Genomic DNA, 19,800 nt, shown 5'->3' with positions numbered 1-19,800 from the left:
TGAAACCAATTTATTGAAACAAAACATTTTGATCAACGCAAAACAAACAAAAAACTGGAATTTCGTTTCTCAAAAAATTTCTCAATTTTTTTTTGAAATGATGGAATTTCTCACAAGATGGAAAATCGGTTTCCGATCCAGTCCTAATACAAACCCTCACACTAGACATGAGTCTAGAGTCTACACACAGAAGTTGCATCAGTTTAACATAAATCAGTTTTAAAATGATTTAGTTAAACCAATGCAAACCCCAGTGTAGACTCTCTTTCTTGCCTTTAAACTAGTTACAGCAGTTTAGCTTGCCTGACGTGGGCTTGTACAGCCCATGCTGCCACAGATTCACTGCTGTTGGTACCCACCATAGCTAGATCAAAGCTAGCTCTGGGATATCTGTACCTGCTGCAGTCACACCTCTGACTGCAGCGCAGACAGGCCAGAGTCGTCTCGGTTTAACATCATGCCTTCAGCTAACCCACTGCCACATGGTGTGGAGAACAGGCCTGAATGCCAGAGCTTCTCTCTGGGCTCCAGCAGACGCTGCCCACGCCCTGGTAGCTGAGTCCCTGACCTCACAATGCATGCGCCCATTCTAGGTGCTGGCCATGGAGTCTGCTGTGCCTGGGCCCCTGTGGCAGGTGCCCACCCCATGTCGTCATGGGGCAAGAGCCTGGCTCCCTCCTTTTCTAATCGAATTAACTTCCACCTTTAGCATGGGTACAAGAGAATGAAATACCTAGGGCTGTTTGTGGGAGTGCAGGAGAGAGGCAACCGGGGAGGGCAGCTCGGGGATGGGGTGGCAGCAGGCGGTGCTCCAAGTCCAGGGGCCACAAAGCATTAACTCCCTCTTCCCCATTCCCTTCCCCTCTGTGTATTTCTCCAGCTGTTTTACCCTGAACCATCCCTCCACCGAGCCCCGGGGATCTGTCAGCTGTGGTTTCCTTGGCCCCGCTCCCTCCCCTTGGCCCAGACACTGCAGGGGCAAGCGAGATGCCCCATCCGCACCTCTAGCCTTGTTCTGTCCACTCCTGGAGGCAGTTTCACACGACCCCTGTTCGTCACCATCAGCACCTCATAGGGGTAAATCTGAGAGCCAGGGACAACACAGGTAAACAGAAGGGTTCATTAAAATGCCCGTCCCTGTTCCCATTCTCACCCTGCACCCCCAGCTCCGCCTGCAATGGGGCATGTTCCCCCACCCACAGAAAGCCTGCAGTAGGGCACGTCTGCTACTCCACACCCCCCAGCTCCGCCTGCAATGGGGCATGTTCCCCCACCCACAGAAAGCCTGCAGTAGGGCACGTCTGCTACTCCACACCCCCCAGCTCCGCCTGCAATGGGGCATTTCCCCCACCTCACATACCTACAGGCACCAGCCAGCCAGCAGCAGGTAACAAAGCAAATGTGTGAGCATCCCAGCCCATGGCTGGGCCACCCTGGACCCTGGACCTGGGCCTGCAGAGCCCCCAGCCATGGCTCTTACCTTCTGTTCCAGCATGCTGGGCAGGGAGTTCCCTCTGTCCATCCTCCCCCGCTGGCCGTTCTGCAGACATCAAACCCCCAGTCAGTCTTGGGCTGGCATAAAGGGCTTCCCACGCCAGAGTCCCCACCACCTCCCCAAAAGGACCTTAACAAACAGTAGGGTGATGGGCTTCAGCCTAGGCACTGGAGAGGGTGCCACTCTGCCCCCACTCAAGCTCCTAACCCCCTGCATCTCTGCTGTTTCTCTCTTCCCCACCCGGAGCTCCTAAACCCCTGTGACTCTGCTGCCTCCCTGTCCCCACCCAAGCTCCTAAATCCCTGTCTCTGTTTCCCACACCCTGAGCTCCTGAATCCCCACATCTCTGCTGTCTCCTTGCCCCCACCTGAGCTCCTAAACCCCTGCGCCTCTGCTGTCTCCCTCTCCCCCTACCTCCCATCCCCATCCTGCCTCTTTGGGGTTCTCTGTCTCCTCAGTTTGCCCTTCTCTCCTTCTCTGGTGTTGCCACTCCCCTCCCTTCCCTGCTGCCCTGCTCCAGTCCCTGTCCTTCCCAGTAGTCCTGTCTGAGTCTCAACTCCAGCCCTGCACCACTGAGCTCCGTCTGCCTGGCAGCTGGTGCCAGCCAAGCCAGGCTGGGAGAGGCTGAGCATGCAATGGAAGGGAGGGGCACTTCCCCCGCCACCCCCAAGATACATCACCGCTCCCAGTGTCTCCCCTTCAGCGGCAGGGCGACCGCTTACCTGCAGGCCTGCAAAACACAAGAAAAGGGGCTCAGAGAACCCCAGTTCCAGACGTCCTGCTAGAATCCCCACCCCACAACTCCACAGCTGTGGGTGCAGGGGCTGTATGTCCCAGCTCATTTAGAACAAGGGGCCGGATCCTCATCTGGTGGAAATCGGCAGGAGGTCAATGGAAGTATTGTGGGTTTTACACCAGCTGGGGATCTGGCCCACAGATACAATGTAGCTTACGCCAGCTGAGGATTTTGCCTGGTTTCTCTGTCTACAGGGAGCGGAGAGATATCAATTTAACCCTTCGTGGGCTGCACAAAGCTTTGGAATTCCCAGCATCCAAAGATAACAGACAACGGCCAGTTGGGGCCTGGCTGCAAAGGCTGTGCTGCTGGGGCTGAGCGTTGACGCCCACTGGCGTGAGTAATGGCCCATCCCAGCAGCGCAGGACAGGCCGGGGAGCGAAGGCCCCTGAACAGGCACAGCGTGGCAGCGGCTGGGTAGGCTTCCCCCACTCCCTGCCCAGCAACTGCCTTGTGCCCCGATGTCTAGGGGTTAGGGGGGAAGGCGTTCCCACCGGCCAGCCAGCCCTTGGCCTCTCTGCTAGGGCTGCCAGGTGGACACTGCAGCTGGGAAGGGGACTGAGACCCAGCAGCTAAGGGCCTCCCGACAGCTGGCAGCTCCTGGCTCCTGCACGCTACCATCCCAGGCCTAATTTAAACTGGTGCCCTGGAATGGCAGGACTCGGTCTCCAGCCCTCCCCGATGCCGTGAGGCCACCCAGACCAAATCCATCCATTCCTCCCAAGGATAATGAGTGGGGGCAGCTATTGCCAGCATCCTGTGCGGCTGGGCAAGAGGTGAAGAGAGAGCACCAGGCCCAGAGCTCATCAGCAGTGGGATGGGGGCAGGTATGAGCTGGAATCCTTTAGCTGGTGTAAACCCGTGCATCTCCGTTAGTGCTCGGGTGCTGCACTGATTCACACCAGCTGTGGGGTCTGGCCCATGGGGCGTGTGACACAGCGCCCCCATCAGGCCGACAGGCCCAGCTAAGATGAGCAAGAGTTTGATGCTGATGACTCTGAATGGCATCTCTGGGTTGAGTGACCAGACCAGACCAGACCAGACACACATCTCCCCTGCACCTGTCCCTTGTGCCGTATGCTTCTCTTACCTGGGCTCCCCTTCTCACTGCTGGTTGGGCTGAACTCCGCTGACTGCAGCTGCAAAAGGAAATCAGACAGCATCAGCTACCAGGGTAGCAGTGCCTCTGAGAGGGGCAGGGTGCTTGGATAGAAACTGCCTCCTGGACTGACGCAAGAAGCAGCTGGAAGCTGGTGAGAAGGGCCAGGCTGACAGACCCAAGAACGAGGGGCCTCTACACCCACAGAGCAGCTGCATCCCAGGGGGCAACCCAGCAAGATTCCCCCTGCATTGCTCTCCGCCTTGCCCTCCACCTTGCTCAAGGGGAAGAGCGGAGTCTGAGTGGTTTTGGTGACAAGGAGATCTGTTCCACTGGGGCTGGACTGAGACCCAACAAACTCATTTCACACAAGACTCCGAACAGCCAGAAAGTGGTAATGACTCTCCATCGCTGCTGATGTGGGCCAGATTTGAACCAGTGGCCCAAAGGCATAAGGCCCTGGGTCCCCTCACCAGCAGGGCTGTGAGTCAGCTGCTCTCACTGGCTGATTGCCTTTGTCTCTCAATTCCCGGCAAGCTCTCTTCCTGACTGTCCCAGCCTGTGACATTACCCCCAGGGATACACAGCCCAGCCATGGCTAGACTCGGGCACCGTAGGCTGGATCCCAGGTGGAGTGGTTCTGTTTGGCACCATTTGGATCTGAACATCATCTGAACGGATAAGAACAATATGTGGAAAATACCACACTCTCAAGGACACAGCAGGCAAGGGGAGGGTGAAGCGGGGAACTGCAGTCGCCCAGTGCCTTACCCTGCTGAGGGTACTTCTCCCATAGGCCGGAAGGGTGGAGGATCTGGAATTCCCCAGGTGCAGAGCTGAAAAAGAGCAAGAGCCAGTATCATCTCTGGGCTGATTGTTCCTGCAGCAATCCTAGTACAAAGCAGTGCAGGGGATGGTCCGGGGGGAGCGCCCCGTGACTCCTGCCCTGCCCTCTCCTAGCAGAGGGTGCTGCATGGAGCAGACCAGGAGAACTGGCTGTGGGGTGAGTTCTGGGCTACTCCAGTCCCAGACACTAACAATCAATATTTAAATAAAACCAACACCTGGAACGATACCAAAACAATGTCACTTGTCAGGGTATCGACTTAAAATGGATGCTGCTCCCGTGGATGGCAGGAAACGACTGGGGAGGGGATCTCAGCATCAGAGAGGGGGAAGAGGAGAGGAGGGCATGTCTGGGACACTGCCTGGCCCCACGCACAGGTGTGGAAGGGCGTTCGGTCTGGAAGCGAGCGGGTTTTCCTCCGGATGGGGAGAGATTTCTCCATCTCCTCCTTCAGGATCAGCTTCCCGAGATTTGAGGTGACCTGAGGAGAAGGAGCAGTCAGGGTCAGGTAGGACTCAATGCCGGGACGCAGCCCCCTCCAGCCCCAGCATACTCCAAGGAGCAGCCCCACCTCAAATCCCAGCATTCTCCAAGCTGGAGCCCCCTCTAGTCCCAGCACAGTCCAGGACTCAGCCCTCCTGGAGCCCCAGCACCTCCAAGGTCATCCTACCTTACTCAGCTCCTCTTTCTGCAGTTCACGCAGGTTAGTCATTTCCTCCGTGAGATCCTCCTCTTCTTCCATGCCTTTCTTGGAGGCCTTCCGCTGTCTCCACTCCTTCTCTGGGGACCCAAAGAGGGCATCAGGGTGCGGGGCAAGAGCAAGACTCTGAATCAAGGGGGCAGGGAGATAGAGGGAGGCTGGATCCTTTCCCCACTGGGGAAATTTAGGGAGGCAGAATGCATCACCCCAACACCTGGGCTAGCAAAAATTGCCAGGGAATCTTTCATGACCACAAGAGGTCAGGGCCCTGGCTGTATGTCCCATCTGCCCAGCCCCCTCAGTCACCATAATGGGGCCTCGATGCTGATTCAGATCAACGCTTCAGCTTTCCTTGGTGGTCTGCCATCTCAGTACTGACCCCGCTCAGCTTGGGGGGGGGGTCTGATAAGAGTCTCCCACCTGTAGGTAAAACACCCTGCCATCACCTACCTACGACGGCCAGGGAGGGAGGGCAGGGCCAATAATCCGTCTCGATCTTGGCTGGCTGGTTGGGATCCGGGGCCTGGGCTGCAGGGAACTTGGAGCACTCAATTATCTGGTCTTCTATCATGTGCTTGCTCTGTGGGGCTCCCGTCGAGGGCTCTGAAATAGACAGAGGGACAGAAAATTGAGGCCTGGCTTCCCCGTCGCCTTGCGCCCCCTCCCCCAAATGTCCCAACCCAGCACCCAAAGGCCGGGGTGAGGAAGCAGCCGCGCTCACCTCTCTGCCTGTAGATCGGCGGCTTCTTGTATATGTTCAGCTCCATGGTGTTGGTCTCTAGAGGAGGGGAGGGGAAGAGGAGGGTGAGAAATGCCACTGACGGAGCGGGCAACCCAGTGAGCCAACCCCACTGGCACCACTGGCACCGATGGGCAGCCACAGCTGAGCTTCCTTCTCACTCCTAGAGGAGGTAGGGCCCCACTGGTGGGGGAGGCTTTGCCCTCCTGCTGTCCCTGCTCTCTGGGTATGCGGAACAGCGCTCACCCTGCTCCATGCTGGTGGGATCTGGGAGGAAGGACAAGTGGGTCCCAGTCCCCGAGCTGGGTTCAGGTGCTGGCTCCGGGCTCACCTGACTCAGGCTGGTGGAGGGGGAAAGGCACCCGATTAGGAGCAGGGAGGATGGGGTTGCAGGGTCTGGTCTTGGGTCTCTGGTTAGGATTTCAGTATAGTGTGTGGCCCTGAAGTTGGGGTCCTGCTGCCCTCGCACCCATGCAGGGAGCCCTGGCGAGCCCCAGGGAGGGTGTGGGCCGTACCAGGTCGGTGGAAGTGGTGCACTCCACTCCGGGCTGTGCTGCTGGTCCGGCGACTAGGTGCCTGGGAGGCACTTCCTAGGGACTTGTTTTCCATCCAGTCCCGGATGACCTGTGAACAGAGCCCGTGTCAGAGCAGCTGCTGCCCCGGGACAGACCAGCGCCCCATGCAGCCTGTCTCTGACAGTGGCCCATGCTGCCTGCTCAGACAGAGACGTAACTGCCAAGCCCAGACTGCACCTAATATTTCAGTCCCACCCCTTGGGAGGGAAATCTCTCCCGGATCTCTCAGGAAAGACTGACAGTGCTTGGAATGGTGAGACATGGCAAAGCTGGCCTCAAGGCATACTGGAAGTCCAGCTGTCCATCTCCCTCATCTTTCACAGGGCTCGTTAGTTTAATCCAGCCTCTAAAACTCTCCTGTTTAATCAGGGTCCAAGTGCAACCTAAGCCCCTGGATTCTGACTCCACTGAGCTTCTGGACTAGCTGATCTCACCTCAGCCAGTAGTGCGGATGCTCAAGACAGAGCCACGGCGTGTGGACAGTGGAGGAGCCATTTGATGAGCCAGTGGGGAAGTAGCCTTTGGAAAAGATGGATCCACTCATCCATTGATCTGTCAGCCAGGCAGCGTCAGGGACCAATCCTGACACCTGTCCCAGTAACGCCTTGCCCTGGTAGAGCCTCTGCAGGGGGATGTCTACACCAGCCACTAAGCCCTTGTTTGAGCCCAAGCCCCCTTCCATCCGCACACAAATCTGTCTGCATTCCTAGGACCCTACTGCGGGGTGGGTCAGAGCCCGAGTCCCAGTCCACGCCCTGTCACTGAGCAGTGCGGACGCAGCGCAAGCAGCAGACCTGAGTCAGAAGGTCTTCGCAGTGTAGGTCAAGTTAGCATGGCTGGGGTTGGAAACAGCAAGTCCACAAACCCGGGTCACATAGTGTAGACCCTCCCAGAGGCTCCCTCCCCCCCGCAGTCTCCCTAGTGATCATGATAGGAGCGAGAGCACAGTGATTAGAATACAAGGCGCATCATGGGGGAGGCTGGTTGGACCTCAGGCTCTGTGGGTTTCTGTTGCCTGTGAGCAAGCGACGCCTGCAGACAACTAAGCAGGAGGCAAGGTGTGGGAGTACTCACTTCTGGAGAAGGAGGAGGAGAGATGGATTTGGGGGACAGGGACCGCTGTGGGAGGAAGCAGAGAGAGACAGATGCCATTTACTTGACCCATCCTGCAACCACTGGGATACGCAGTAAAGATTTCTGGTACATTCCTGTCCGGCAGCCCAGCAAGGTGAAAGCATCTCCCCTTAGCCAGATGGGAGCTGCCCACAGAGCTTACATTGGTTCAGCCATTGATGGGGGTTTGGCAGAGAGGGGACAAACACAGAGCGACCAGGCCCCAACCGAGACACCCTCACCTCTCGGCTCCTCGGCAGCTCCACGTGCTCCATGAGGGAGTAGGTGAAATGGGGCTCATAGATCATTAAGTCAGGGCGCTCGATGTCCAGGATCGCCTTGTCCTTGGGAATGGCCGCCAGGTCCTTGTAGCCCAGAACCTCATTGTCCATTCTGGCCTGTGAAGGAGGAAAAGCTCCTTCTCAACCAGAAAAGCCTCAAGCAGGTGTCTGAGCTTCTCCCAGTGCAGGGCAGGGTCCACGATGCTTTCCTGCCTGGAGCTGAGGTCTCACAGCCCATCTGGGAATTGGGAAGGGATTGTTCTCCTCATTTTAGAGATGGAGAAACACAGGCACAGAAAAGGGGAAGGGAATTGCCCAAGGTCACACAGCAGGTCAGAGCCTGGATTAGAATCCAGGACACCTGACTCCCATTCTCTTACTCTAAGCACTAGACCAGACTCTCTCCCAGAGTGAGGAAGAGAACCCAGGAGTTCTGCGTTCCCTTGCTCTAAACACTAACCCGTACACCTCTCCCAGAGCCGGGAACAGGACCCACGAGTCCTGACTCCCATGACCTTGCTCTGATCACTATATTACGCTGCCCACATGGAGTTTGGGTGCTTTAGAGACCCCCCCCCCAAAAGGGAGATGTGACATGAACAGCACTCACCACAATACTGGAGGGTGATCCTGGGACGCTGGACCCGCGGGAGGAACAGACACTCCCAGGGGACGTCAAAGATTGCTGGAAAGGAGGGAGAGACCTCTGTGAGTTTCTTTCTCCGCTGCTGGCTTCATCAATTCAGCCAATAGGGCAAGGCAAGAGAAAACCCAGGTAAGCTCCCACTGAGAGGCACACAGAGAGGCAGCAATGCCAAGGGTAGCAGTCATTGTCTGCTGAGCTTCACTCCCTTCCAGGTGGGAATTACAGTCCCAAACCCAACAGCCCCACCCTGCCTAGCTGGATATTATATGGATGTGCCATTTGGATATGTCAATTTAGCACCATTTGGCTAGATATGGCTTTGGAGGGGGAAGGCCATGGTGCAGAGAATAGTGTGTGTGCGTGCATGTGCGAGTGTGCTTGTGTACCTGTGTATGTGTGTGTTTGTGCGTGTGTGTGTGTTCCCACCACTGCACCTGTAGGAAGGGCTGGAGATCAGTGGAATTGACTCCCAGAGAGGAGGGCCTTGATTCTCAGCGCAAGACCTAGGCAATCCAGAAGGACATCAGCCCTCTGATATCCCCGTTCCTTGGCACTTTCTTGCCTACATATGCTCTCAGGTTTGACTGACGAGGTGGTGGGGGGGGGCTGTGAACCTCTGGAACTCACTGCCACCAGATACTATCAAGGCCAAGAGCACACAGCATTCAAAAAGGCTCGGAGTTCTATATGAGTCACAAGAACACCCACAGAACAGGAGAAAATAGAGGGGATACAACCTCCCTCCTGCTTGAGGGCACAAACCAACCTCTAATTGTTGAGGGTCAGGGAGAATCTTCCCTTGTAGGGAGATTATTCCATAATTGCCCCCTGGGGTTTCTTTCCCCTTCCTCTGAAGCAGCTGGTCAAAGCCAGGATACTGGGCTAAATGGAGCACAGGTCTGATCCAGTCTGGCAGTCCCTGCGTTTCTAAGACTCATGGCGTGTGTGGGGAAGGCTGGGACTCAGGGAACAATTAATCTTTAATGTGGAGAATAGCTATGAACTGCAGCTCCTCCCAAAACACAAATCACGTTCAACTAGAAATTAAAACTCAGCTGGTCCAGGTCAGGAGTTGCCACGCAAGTTGAGGGAAATCTGCAGCTCCTGCCCCATAGAGCACAGCTAGGTCTCCAACTCCCGCAGCCCAAAGCAGGTCACGTTGTTGGGGCAGGCAGCAGTGGTGTGCACAGGTGGGCACTGCCAGCAGCTTCAGCAGACGTGTCCATGAGAGCTGCAGTAAGCACTAGGTGGTGCTGTCTGCCCAAAATCCAGTTAGCAAGGGGCGGAGCCCCTAGGGCCGATGGAGTGAAGACTAGACCCTGCTCCTTTGCTCTCCGGTAACAGCAACTGCATGCCCCAGCTCCTCAGAAGCATCTAGTGATTGCAATTAACAGCATGCAATTGTGTGGCCCTTGCAATGCTGAGTGCAGAAGGGCCCAGCACAGCCTTTGCCAGCTCACCCCTTGTCCTGCTCAGAAACTGACATCTACCCATCACCTGGCGTGGCACCGGGCAGGGAATGCTCCCAGGTTCTCTCCTGCCACTGCACCCCCTCAGAGCAGGTATAGTGCTGGCTCCTGTGCCCTCTGCCAATGCACCTGGGCAGTCCCCGCAGCAGCAGGAGGGGCCCTTGATCTCTCTGCAGAGATTGCCAACTATGGGGCCTGCTGGTGCCAGCGGCTCTGTGCTGTGGACACCTGTCTGCTAGCGAGCACACTGAGACCCACCAGTTAGTGTCACGAGGCCCCCAAACAGAGTGGGGCTGGGCTTGAAGTGGCCCCCTGGAGGAGAAAGCCTCCTGCATTCCTATATGGGGCCATCCAGCATGCCAACCCCCCTACGCCTTGACCAGGGTGTCCGGGGTGGTTGCAAAGAGGAGGCCTGAAGAGTCTGACCCAGTTCATTTACCTTCTGTAACCTTTCCATTCCGTCGCCTGCGGGAAGGGCCGGGTCATGCACAGAGTCCTGCAAGGGGGTGAAGGAGGAAGGTTCGTTCACAGCAATCAGCTTGGGCAAAGGCATCCTGTTGCTACGGTCTCCACCCTTGTTCAGGGTCCCAAAGGGTGAGCTGCCTGACCCCCTGGGTCCTGGCAACAGCTCGAGGGGGGGAGAGGTACCCAGCCTGCTGCCCCTGTGCCCAGTTGTGGTGCAAAGCTGATGCCAGGACTTGGCCTGGCGCATCTGCTTGGGTGAGGCTGCTGCTTAGACCTTTGCTCCTGTCTCAAGTGGGGACAGGAGTCTGCAATGATCCCCGAGGGCGGGTCCATCCGGCACACTGCCATAGTGGGTCAGGGGATGGAGGAATAAAGGAGGGAGAGCCCGGACTGTGTGTACATGGGGAGGAATCAAGGCTCGGAGAGGTTCAGATCAAAGCCATCAGGGAGTGAGAAGGGGCCTCTGCATGCAGCCACTGAGCAATGTCTGGTTCTTGGATCCGCAGCCGCCCCGGTTTCCCTGGGCTTTTCATCTCGCCCCGTTACCGGGCCAAGCCAGCCGCCTGCAGGCATCTGATGCTAATGCAAAGTGAGGTGCACACAGCCGGGCTCTGAAATATTCATCATCAGGCTCAACAGGAGGCTGCACAGTGGAGGGGGCAAAGCTGGGAAGGGGAATGGGGTGGGGGGATGAGGCTTGCGGTTCTGATGTGGGTCCCACTATCTCCTCAGCCTGAGGGCTTGGGCGAGCTGGATACATAACTCTGGGTTTGGCCCATCTCTCCTGAGGGGCGGGGAGATGCTGATGAGGGGTTTATGTACCAGTGATTCTGTGTTTCCACATCCCTTTGGGTTCCTAGGCTGGGCTGCGGGTCAGATGCTCCCTCTGCAATGGGGGATAGAGATGGGGAGAGGTGAGATCCTTCCACGCACCAGACACGGCGCGCTGATCCCCTCTTCACACCCACCCACACACCACCTCTCCCACGGTCCGGTCTCTGCAGCCAGGGCAGCTTGGATGCAGACACCTGGGGAGGTGTCCATGAACCACATGTCAGATGAGGGGAAACTGAAACTTCTGCCATCCTCAGACCCCTGCATCCCCCACCAGCTGAGCAGCACTCTCCCTGCATGGGGTTCCCTTGGGAGCTAGTGTAGCTCCTTAAATGGCCAGAGCAGGCTCTATTAAGCTGGGACAAGCTTTCCTTTCCCTAAAGCAGTGCAGTGCTCCCCACCCAGAGAGCAAGAGACCTGAACTGGTGAGCTAGCCAGTCTCCTGTGTGGCCCAGGGCGGGAACCCCTTCCTGCAGGAATTTTGCCGAAGTCTCCCACATGGCATGGCGGAGTGGCACACTGTTCCCAGATGTATACATTTCCATTTTTGAAATGCATATTGTTTGCTTGCACCCAGCTTACCAAGCGATCTAGATTGCCCTGTATCAGTGACCCGTCCTCTTCGTTATTTACCACTCCCCCAGTCTTTGTGTCATATGCAAACTTTATCAGGGATGATTTTATGTTTTCTTCTAGGCCATGGATACAGATGTTAAATAGTGTAGGGCCAAGAACAGATCGATCTCTGCAGGACCCCACTGGAAACAGACCTGCTCAATAATGAGTCCCCATTTACAGTTACAGTTTATTAGTTGTCAGTTAGCCCCGGTTTTGAGCTAACACGCACAGCCTGTCCAGAGCCAAGGGTATGGGGAGACGGCATGGCTTGAAGCACGCATAGCCTGCTCAGAGCCCAGGACACTGAGAGATGGCTCTACCGCTTCAGGGCATGGGCAGGGAGGACCTGGCAGTGCCGGTGAGCCTGCAGTGATCTCAGCCAGTTGGGCTCCCAGCCAGGCAGGACCCTCCACTGCTGAGTCTTTCCATGCACTGAGCGGTGGGATCATTGCACTTGTTTTGAGCCATTGTTCTTGGGACAATGGGAAGTGACAGAGAGTGCATTTGGATGCCTCCCAAGCTCTCAGCAATGACACAGACGTGCTCGCTCTCCGTATCCGGCCCTGCCCAGCTCCCCCCACCTCCGACTATAAAGTCCGGTCAACAAGGGCTTTCCAGGAAGTCCCTGGGGCACCGGACAGACAGCGGAGCAGCTCAGCCCATTCCGCAGCCATGGGGCAGCCTGTGCCTCTGGAAGGTGGGGCCTTTCGGGGCAGTGCTTCATTTGTGCCAGAGCTTGCCAGGGCTGAGCCCCGGCACCTCTGGGCCTGGCAGTTCATCGCTCCGGCACCTCTGGGCTTGCTACGTCAGTTATGAAAGTAAAAGAATTGCTTGAGCCCTGGCACCTCTCTCATTACAAATTAATCACTACTGCAGGGGGTACATGTGGGGACGGATCGCTGACCCCACCCCTGCAAAAGGGGGCTCCTTCCTACTCCCCTTCCTTTGGGAAATCCTCTCTGCTCTCTGTGAGTCTGTCCCTTTGCTCTCTGGACAAGCCCCCATCACTCTGTGCACCTGGATGAGGGAGATGGAGTGAGGCAGGTGTTAGGCTCTACTGTGCCCCCCTGGGGCCTACTGATGTCTCCAGTCCCCAGTCTTTGGCAGTGCCCCCTAACATGACCGCTTGGTGGGGCTCTGATACCCCCAGACTCTGGATTCTTCCCCAGTTACAGCATCACCCCCGTCAGGGGTTACTGCCAACCCCTCAATACCCCAAGGTTAATAGCCAGGCAGAGATGGGCAAAACCAGGGCTGTTCTGGAGGGTGCAAAGCCTCATCAATCAGGTTTGGATCTTGCACCACCAGGGGTGAAGTTCTGACATGGGTCCCATTTTACCTGAGCCGTGGAGTTTGGGAGTGGGTCAGACTACCGGCTCCGGTTCTGATCCATCTCTGAGTGCTGGTGCACCCTCCCCTTCATCTGGGCACCTCTCACACGGGGAGGCAGTACCCAACAGAGCTATGCAGCAGCCCCGCTCCCAGCCAGAACCTTATCAGCTCCACAACTGGCGTCTCCTCTGCGGCCCCCACTCTCCCCGAGCTGCTCTCTGTCCTGAGAGCTGAAACCCAAGCCTTGCCCTCCAGACGCACTTGCCAGCTGGAGACATCTCTGATCAATACCCCCGCCCCCCAACCCACTGCCTGGAAAACGCATCCTTGCAGTCGTGGCCTGTCTCACTGGGCCAGGCTAGCAGGGACCAGAGTAATCCAACTCCGGAGCCGTCTCTAGTCTCCCTGTGTTGCAGGCTGTGGTGGGGGGCAATTTGCCCAGTTATTACACACACCTCCATCTCCCCCATTCCTCGCCTCCCAGGCTGCAAGAGGTTGCCAGTCTGTCAGTGCCCACAGCAGGGAAGAGGGGGCATGTGCCACCTCAAAGGGAGAGACTCGATATGCTCCAGCTTTCCTGGGTTCCATCTGCTTCGGCCTTCAGAGCAGCCGCCAACTGCTGAGGCTCCGGGAGGGAGGGCTCCGCGGGCCCTGCTTGGGACCAAAGTGGGGAGCCTTTATCCAGCACTGTCCTCCTCCAAACTCTGGGAACTAGCATCCAAACCAAGCTCAATTCTACGGCTCTCAGAGGACACATGAAAACACGCCTGTGGCCTAAGCACAGGGGCCAGGATCCCCAGGGGGCCTTTGACACAGGCTTGTGGGGTGACCCGGAGCAGGTCAACCTTTTCGGCAGTAGCTCCTCATGCTGATTGTCTTGATTTTTGGATGGGCAGAAGCTGCTTGGTGAAACCCCGAGGCACCCAAAATCAGTGGCCTCTTTCCTTCCATGCCTCAATTTCCCCATTTGCAAAAGGGCGACTTCCCCATCTGTAAAAGGACCTAGTGCAGGGGCTTGTGAGGGTTCATTCTGGTTATACGGCGCTCTGGACGCCTGGGCCCAGATTATCCAAAGAAGCGCGGGGCCCGATGCGGAGCGGTCGTGAGAATGAAGCGCTTTCCATGCTCTGAGCCAATCAGCACAAGCCCAGGCCTCGCCTCAGTCTCCCTGACAACAGTCGGGGGACCTTTGCCTTTCCATCATATAACAGGCACGGCGCAGACCCAGACATGCCAAGACCCCTCAGGGGCCAGTTCCCCTCCCGGCCCTGGCTCGGGCCGGGCTGGCGTTTGTCTGGCAGTCTGTAAGGGACTCCCCCAGCAATGCCACCTGAAGCATGCAGCCCAGGAGGCCAGGTTCACCTGCCATCCCCAGCCGCTGATGCTGTAGGTAAGTCCTGCCCTCCAGTCGGAGGGAGGGGGGGACACAATGGGTTTATTGTTCAGAGGCCTCGGCCTCCCTCAGCCCAGCGGAGTCGAACAGGCTCCACTCCGTCTGGCTTTTCCTCAGCAGGAGTTTGTCTCCCCTTCGTGGGACTGCAGCACGCCCCCCGCCCCGCCCTGCCTTGGGCAGGTGGTCCTGTGCCAGGGCCCAGCTCCGAGGCTTGTTATCGCAGGCGCTTGTTGACCGGGCGCTGACAGTCAGAGCAGAGTTAATTACGCCTTTTGTCCCAGCCAGCACGCTGGGTGAGAAGGCCCCGGTGGGGAGCAAGGGCAGCAGCCTGGCTGCACTTAGCACACGGCCCTGGAGTGCTAATAGGCAGCCGTGCAGTTCTGGGAAGGAAAAGAACCCAGCACAGAAGGGGCTGGGGCCGTCAGAGGGAGGGAATGGGAAGGGGAGGGATTGTATTCCCCTCTTTTCCTTTTTTTACCAGTTTCTTGCTTTTCTCTGAAATTCTCCTTTAGGGCGGGAGTGGGGAGAGAGCAAAAAATCCTCATACTCCGAATGGGGAGGGTCTACACTGTCTTGCACTGAGTCAATCTCTTAAGTTTCCATAGCAACTTTCACCCTGATGGGACTCTGAGATGTGGTCACCTCTGGTCTGGGCTGGAGGGGTGACATGCAGCTCATTGCACAGCAGTGCTATCTAGGACCAAGGTGCATTGTACCCCTGTATAATGAGAATTTTGCACACCTGCACCGGAGGCCATTGTTCCAGGAGAGGCTCACATGCAATACGTTCTTGGAACTCAGTGTTTTTTTACCATGGAATATTGAAAAGCTGAAGTGGCCCTGCTGGGCTTTTAGCCTTTGATTCTGAGGAGCTCTGGAGTTTCAAACCTGAGGCTTATAACACTCAGCCATTGCCTCCCGAAATGGAAGAGGGGAGGGACCAAGGTCCCCCAAAGGTTGAGCATCCGCCGGTCCCAAGATATGCCACCCTGATCTGTCTTCCAGGAGACACAGTCACCATCAGGGCTCATCAGTCTCATTGGGAATCTCTCCACCTCTGGGCCAGAAACGCACTCCAAATAACCCTTTGGTTTGGTGCTGTGTTGCCAGAATCCAGGCTAGCAGAGGCAGAAATGCAGCTCTGGCTCTCCTCTGGCCAGGCAGCCACACCCAGAACCCATTCCAGGTGGGCACAAAAATCCAGCCCCACTTCTTCTCCCCTTCTCCAGAGGCTGCACCCAGACCCTCTCTGTGTCTGGGATTCTCCATCTATAAAACAGGGATGGATGTTTCCCAGGGATGGGGCTGTGAGCCTTAATTCATGAGTGCCTGTGAAGTGCATCGAAATCCTCAATGGACGGCGCCAGGAAGGGCAAAGGACTATTTCGTCTGCCTGTCAAAGCCTCTTTCTCTCTGTGCCGCAGCACGGCACAGCAGGGTGCATGGGGGACGCTAGCTAGATAAGGATGTATTGTAGGGACCAGGCCCGCTGAGTAGCTGACTAGCACAGGATACATGAGCTCAGACTTTCCACAGGCACCGTTGCAGGCAAAGCCAGGGGTGGAGTCCCTGACTTCCTGGGAATGGCTTCAGCAGAGGCCCCGCTCCTCCCGACACTGGGATTTGCTGTTAGCAGATAAGGAGAGCCCTTGGAAATCCCAGGCCACCCGCTGTAAAGGGGATTTGGGCTCCGGTGGAAGCTGACGCCTGTCGCACGGGGATACACTGTGCACTGGAATCTCAGGAACCACAAATGTCCTGGACGCAGCCTTATTGTGTGTAAATCTCATGGATTTCCCAGTCCGTTGTACCGCCCCTCTGGATGAGTCCAAGTTCTCCTGGTGCCTGGCAGCAAATAGTATATTTGGAAATGCACAGAACGGGAGTAGGTGACGTAAGCACATTTCACACTCTGTTTAGCTAAACCAAACCCAACCTAACTATCAGCTAGTTCCTACGTAGCATATGAAGCAGATGCACATCAAGCCACATTCACTGGGGATGATCCACGTGAAGCCACCTCCCATGTATTAAATGGGAATGATCTCCATGCGAAGCCACCTCCCATGTACCCACTGGGGACAATCCATACGAAGCAACTCCCCATATGTTCAACGAGAAGAATCCACTTGAAGCCAAGTCCCACATATTCACTAAGGATAATCCACATGAAGCCACATCTCGTGTTTTTACTGGGGATGACCCACAGGAAACCATGTCCTGCGTATCCACTGGGGATGATCCACATAAAGCCACATCCCCCATGTATTCAATAAGAACAAACCATGTGACGCCATGTCCCATGTAGCCACTTGGGACAATCCACATGAGACCATGTCCTGCGTATCCACTTGGGACAATCCACATAAAGCCACATCCTGCGTATTCAATGGTAAAGATCTACAATACATGAAGCCAATCCCAGGTATTCACTGGGGAGAAACTCTGTGAAGCCACATCCCACATATCAACTGGAGAAGTTCCACATTAAGCCATGTCCCACACACACAGTGGGGTGATCCGTGCAAGTCAGTGGTACGTCACACGCTTCAATATAACACCATATCTAATTCCATGTGAGGTGCAGAATGCTCCACCCAGTGGTCCTCCATGGATGTTCCAAGTGAGTGCAGGGCACTGCCTTCGAGGTAACATGTCCCAGGTGGTCCATGTCTGGCACAAAAATTGGGGATGAACCACTACCCCAGTGTGTGATGACAGGTATTCTTATGGGCCAGGGAGAGTAGCAGGAAGGAAATCAGAATGAGGAAGGGAGGCCAGGAAAGGAGGAGCAAATCTTGGGTAGTTATATGGAGCCCAGGGGAGCATCAGCAAACTGGAGCATCGGAAGAGGCTGCATGCAGGCTGGGATCACCTCACCCCCACTCACTGCTTGGCCAGGCAACTATCCGTACTGGGTCACGGGAGTCACATCTGGCTGAGCTGGAACATTTTGACAAAGCCGACAAAAGCAGCTGCTTGGCCCTCACCGCCAGGCAGACCCGTGGGTATTTGTAGATGATAATCACATTATCCAAAATAATCACCGAGAACATTGCTCTCCATCCCTGGCTGCCCCCCATGTACCTGCAGCTGCCAGCTCCCATCGGACCCGTTCTCCATGCCCTGGCCCAGGGGTTCACTCCCTCCCTGGGGCCCTTATCTAGGTCCTGCCTGGAAGCAGCCAAAAGCCATTTCCCATCGAGGGAACGGTGAGCTCCTTCGGAGACATGGCAGCTACTTAGGAACATTTTCAGACTCTCCCTTGCGCAATAACAGCGTCTGGGCCGCACACCTTTCAAACCACCCAGTTGCTGGCCTGCCAGCCACAGATCAATACAAGGCACGACTGGGCTCTGCATGCACCCTGAGTCATCCGCCAATTCACTGTGCCCATGCCCTGAATGGACATGTAATATATATATGGCAAGACAGATGAGGAGAAGAAGAACAGGACTCCAGACGTACAGACCGGCAGATGGATCAAGGAAGGGACAAGCAGCTAGATTAGAGACAGACGAAAAGCGAGAATGAGCCAAAGGGATACCTGGAGAGAAGGATGTGCATGGTGACGATTAGACAGACAGGAGAGTCTGACACATGGTAGATGAAGAGAAGGAGGCAGGCAGACAGAAATGAGAGGCCCAGAGGAGGAGGCAGGCAGAGCTGTAACTGTCCTGAGAATCTGTCCCTTTCACCTACTGCCTTCAGCTCCCGTGGCCTAGACCCCACCCTTTCAGGGCACTTCACCAGAACATACTTATCTGGAGCAGACAGCAGTGCCAACGCCCAAATCAGCAGCCTTTCTCTCCTTAGCAACCACCAATCTCCCTGGGCCAGTGATTCCAGCCGCTCGGGCTCTCCTTGGCAGGCAGTCTGAGTGCACACGTGCTGGCTGCTTGCGGGTGCCATCAGAGATAAGGCTGGATCCTACCCATGTTTGGGATTCTCACACAGGCCAGCTGTGAGCCACCAGGGGCTGGGATCCAGGTCTCTCTGCACTAGGGAGCAAACTGATTCCATCCATCCCCCAGCACCACAGGGACTGGGCACTGAGACTGGTTGCCGAAAAGGAACAGCCGAAAGCCAAGCAAATCTGGGTGGAGCAGCACGGGGCTGTGGGCGTTGGGACTGGCCCATGCTCTGCACCGAGTTATGGCGCCGATGGGTTTGACCAAGTGCCAGCCAAATCCGCGGGAGGTGGGAAAGCTAAGGCAATGCCCAGTTCTCTCCAGAGCCCAGGCCTGCGCTGTCCTGCCAGGCTTGCTTCTGTCCCCGAGGCTGTTCAGCATCTGCGTGAAGAGGGTGAGCCAGTGCGGGCTGCAGTGCGGCTCCTTACCTCCAAGGTATACAGCCCTGTCACCCAGCTCTCCCAGCAGTGGGCTGAGATCAGCACCGGGCAGGACCCAGAGCGCTTGGCTAACGCTGAGCCCAGCAGGCAAGCCGGAAGAGATGTTGGTGGGAAGGGGGAAGCACCTGGAAGAACATGCCTTCTCCTCAAGCATCCCCCATTACTGAGCCTTCATCTCTCAGGCTCAGCCAATCTGCAGCCTTGGGACCCCTTTGGGCTCCTTGGTGCTGTTGGTGCCCATTATCCTCCGCAGCTGGCCAGTGGCTTGTGCCCTATCCTCTGAGACACAGATGAGATGACTGGTGACCTCCAGGGTTTATTCTATGTAAGGATGAAGCCACATGCTCTGAGAAAACTACAGCAGCCTGTCTGCTTAGCCACATGGCCCAGGAGCTCCAGGAGTTGCACCGGCTCCCTAACAAAACACAGAGCGCAGTCCAAGAGCTCTCTCCTGACATTCAAAGCCTGCCACTGGCTACCTAAGAGATGCCTCTTCCCCCATGACCACAGCCTCCCACGAAGAGTAACACCCAGCTCTTTTCAGCAGATCTCCAAGCACTTCTCGCTCTGAAAGGCGTTTACCTTCACACACCCCTGGGAGGTAGAGTAGCACTTATATCCCCATTGTACAGGTGGGGAACTGAGGCACAGAAAGACTAAGCAATTTGTCCAAATCTGTGGCAGACCAGGGGATTAAACCTATGTCCCACCCAAGTCCTAGACAAGTGACCAAACCACTGGAACATCCTTTCACAGCAGCCCCAGTCCACTGGAACTGTGAGACTGTCAACCAGTGTGGGAGACTCATGTAAGGAAACAGAAACTTGACAGGTGCTAGATCTAGACTATGGAACTCACTGCCACAAGATACCTTACCATGCTCAGAAATAAATGCAAAACTCTGCTAGCCTGCTTTTACTCAGATTGTGTGCTCTTTGGGGGCAGGGACCATCTTTTTTCTCTATGTTTGTGCAGCACCTAGCACAATTGGGATCCTGGATACAAATAATAATAATAATCAATCATCTCAGCGTCTCATCATAATTA

General features: G+C 56.1%; 1 protein-coding gene across 11 annotated transcripts in view; it reads right to left on the bottom strand.

The window, feature by feature from the left end:
* Positions 1-19,800, bottom strand: part of DMTN (dematin actin binding protein) — a 33,788-nt gene that overhangs the window by 3,356 nt on the left and 10,632 nt on the right. For 2 of the 11 annotated variants that reach the window (XM_073324987.1, XM_073324988.1), the window contains exons 2-16: positions 11,048-11,111; positions 10,200-10,256; positions 8,256-8,373; positions 7,607-7,762; positions 7,326-7,370; positions 6,192-6,300; positions 5,659-5,715; positions 5,388-5,540; positions 4,908-5,017; positions 4,613-4,718; positions 4,162-4,226; positions 3,382-3,430; positions 2,218-2,225; positions 1,481-1,540; positions 1,003-1,083 (exon numbers count right to left, since the gene is read on the bottom strand). In XM_073324987.1, coding sequence (XP_073181088.1) covers positions 1,003-1,083; positions 1,481-1,540; positions 2,218-2,225; positions 3,382-3,430; positions 4,162-4,226; positions 4,613-4,718; positions 4,908-5,017; positions 5,388-5,540; positions 5,659-5,715; positions 6,192-6,300; positions 7,326-7,370; positions 7,607-7,762; positions 8,256-8,373; positions 10,200-10,246 — 1,164 coding nt within the window. In that variant the 5' untranslated portion in view covers positions 10,247-10,256; positions 11,048-11,111. Of the gene's footprint in view, positions 1-1,002; positions 1,084-1,480; positions 1,541-2,217; positions 2,226-2,350; positions 2,480-3,381; positions 3,431-4,161; positions 4,227-4,612; positions 4,719-4,907; positions 5,018-5,387; positions 5,541-5,658; positions 5,716-6,191; positions 6,301-7,325; positions 7,371-7,606; positions 7,763-8,255; positions 8,374-10,199; positions 10,257-11,047; positions 11,112-13,464; positions 14,618-19,800 lie in introns of those variants that run through there. The other 9 variants (XM_073324989.1, XM_073324990.1, XM_073324992.1 and 6 more) reach the window with 7 other exon arrangements.

This window comes from Lepidochelys kempii, chromosome 26, assembly GCF_965140265.1.
Source record: "Lepidochelys kempii isolate rLepKem1 chromosome 26, rLepKem1.hap2, whole genome shotgun sequence".
Classification (NCBI taxonomy): Eukaryota; Metazoa; Chordata; order Testudines; family Cheloniidae; genus Lepidochelys; species Lepidochelys kempii.
Note: the sequence above shows the minus strand (reverse complement) of the source record. Positions and strands in the feature narration are given on the sequence as shown.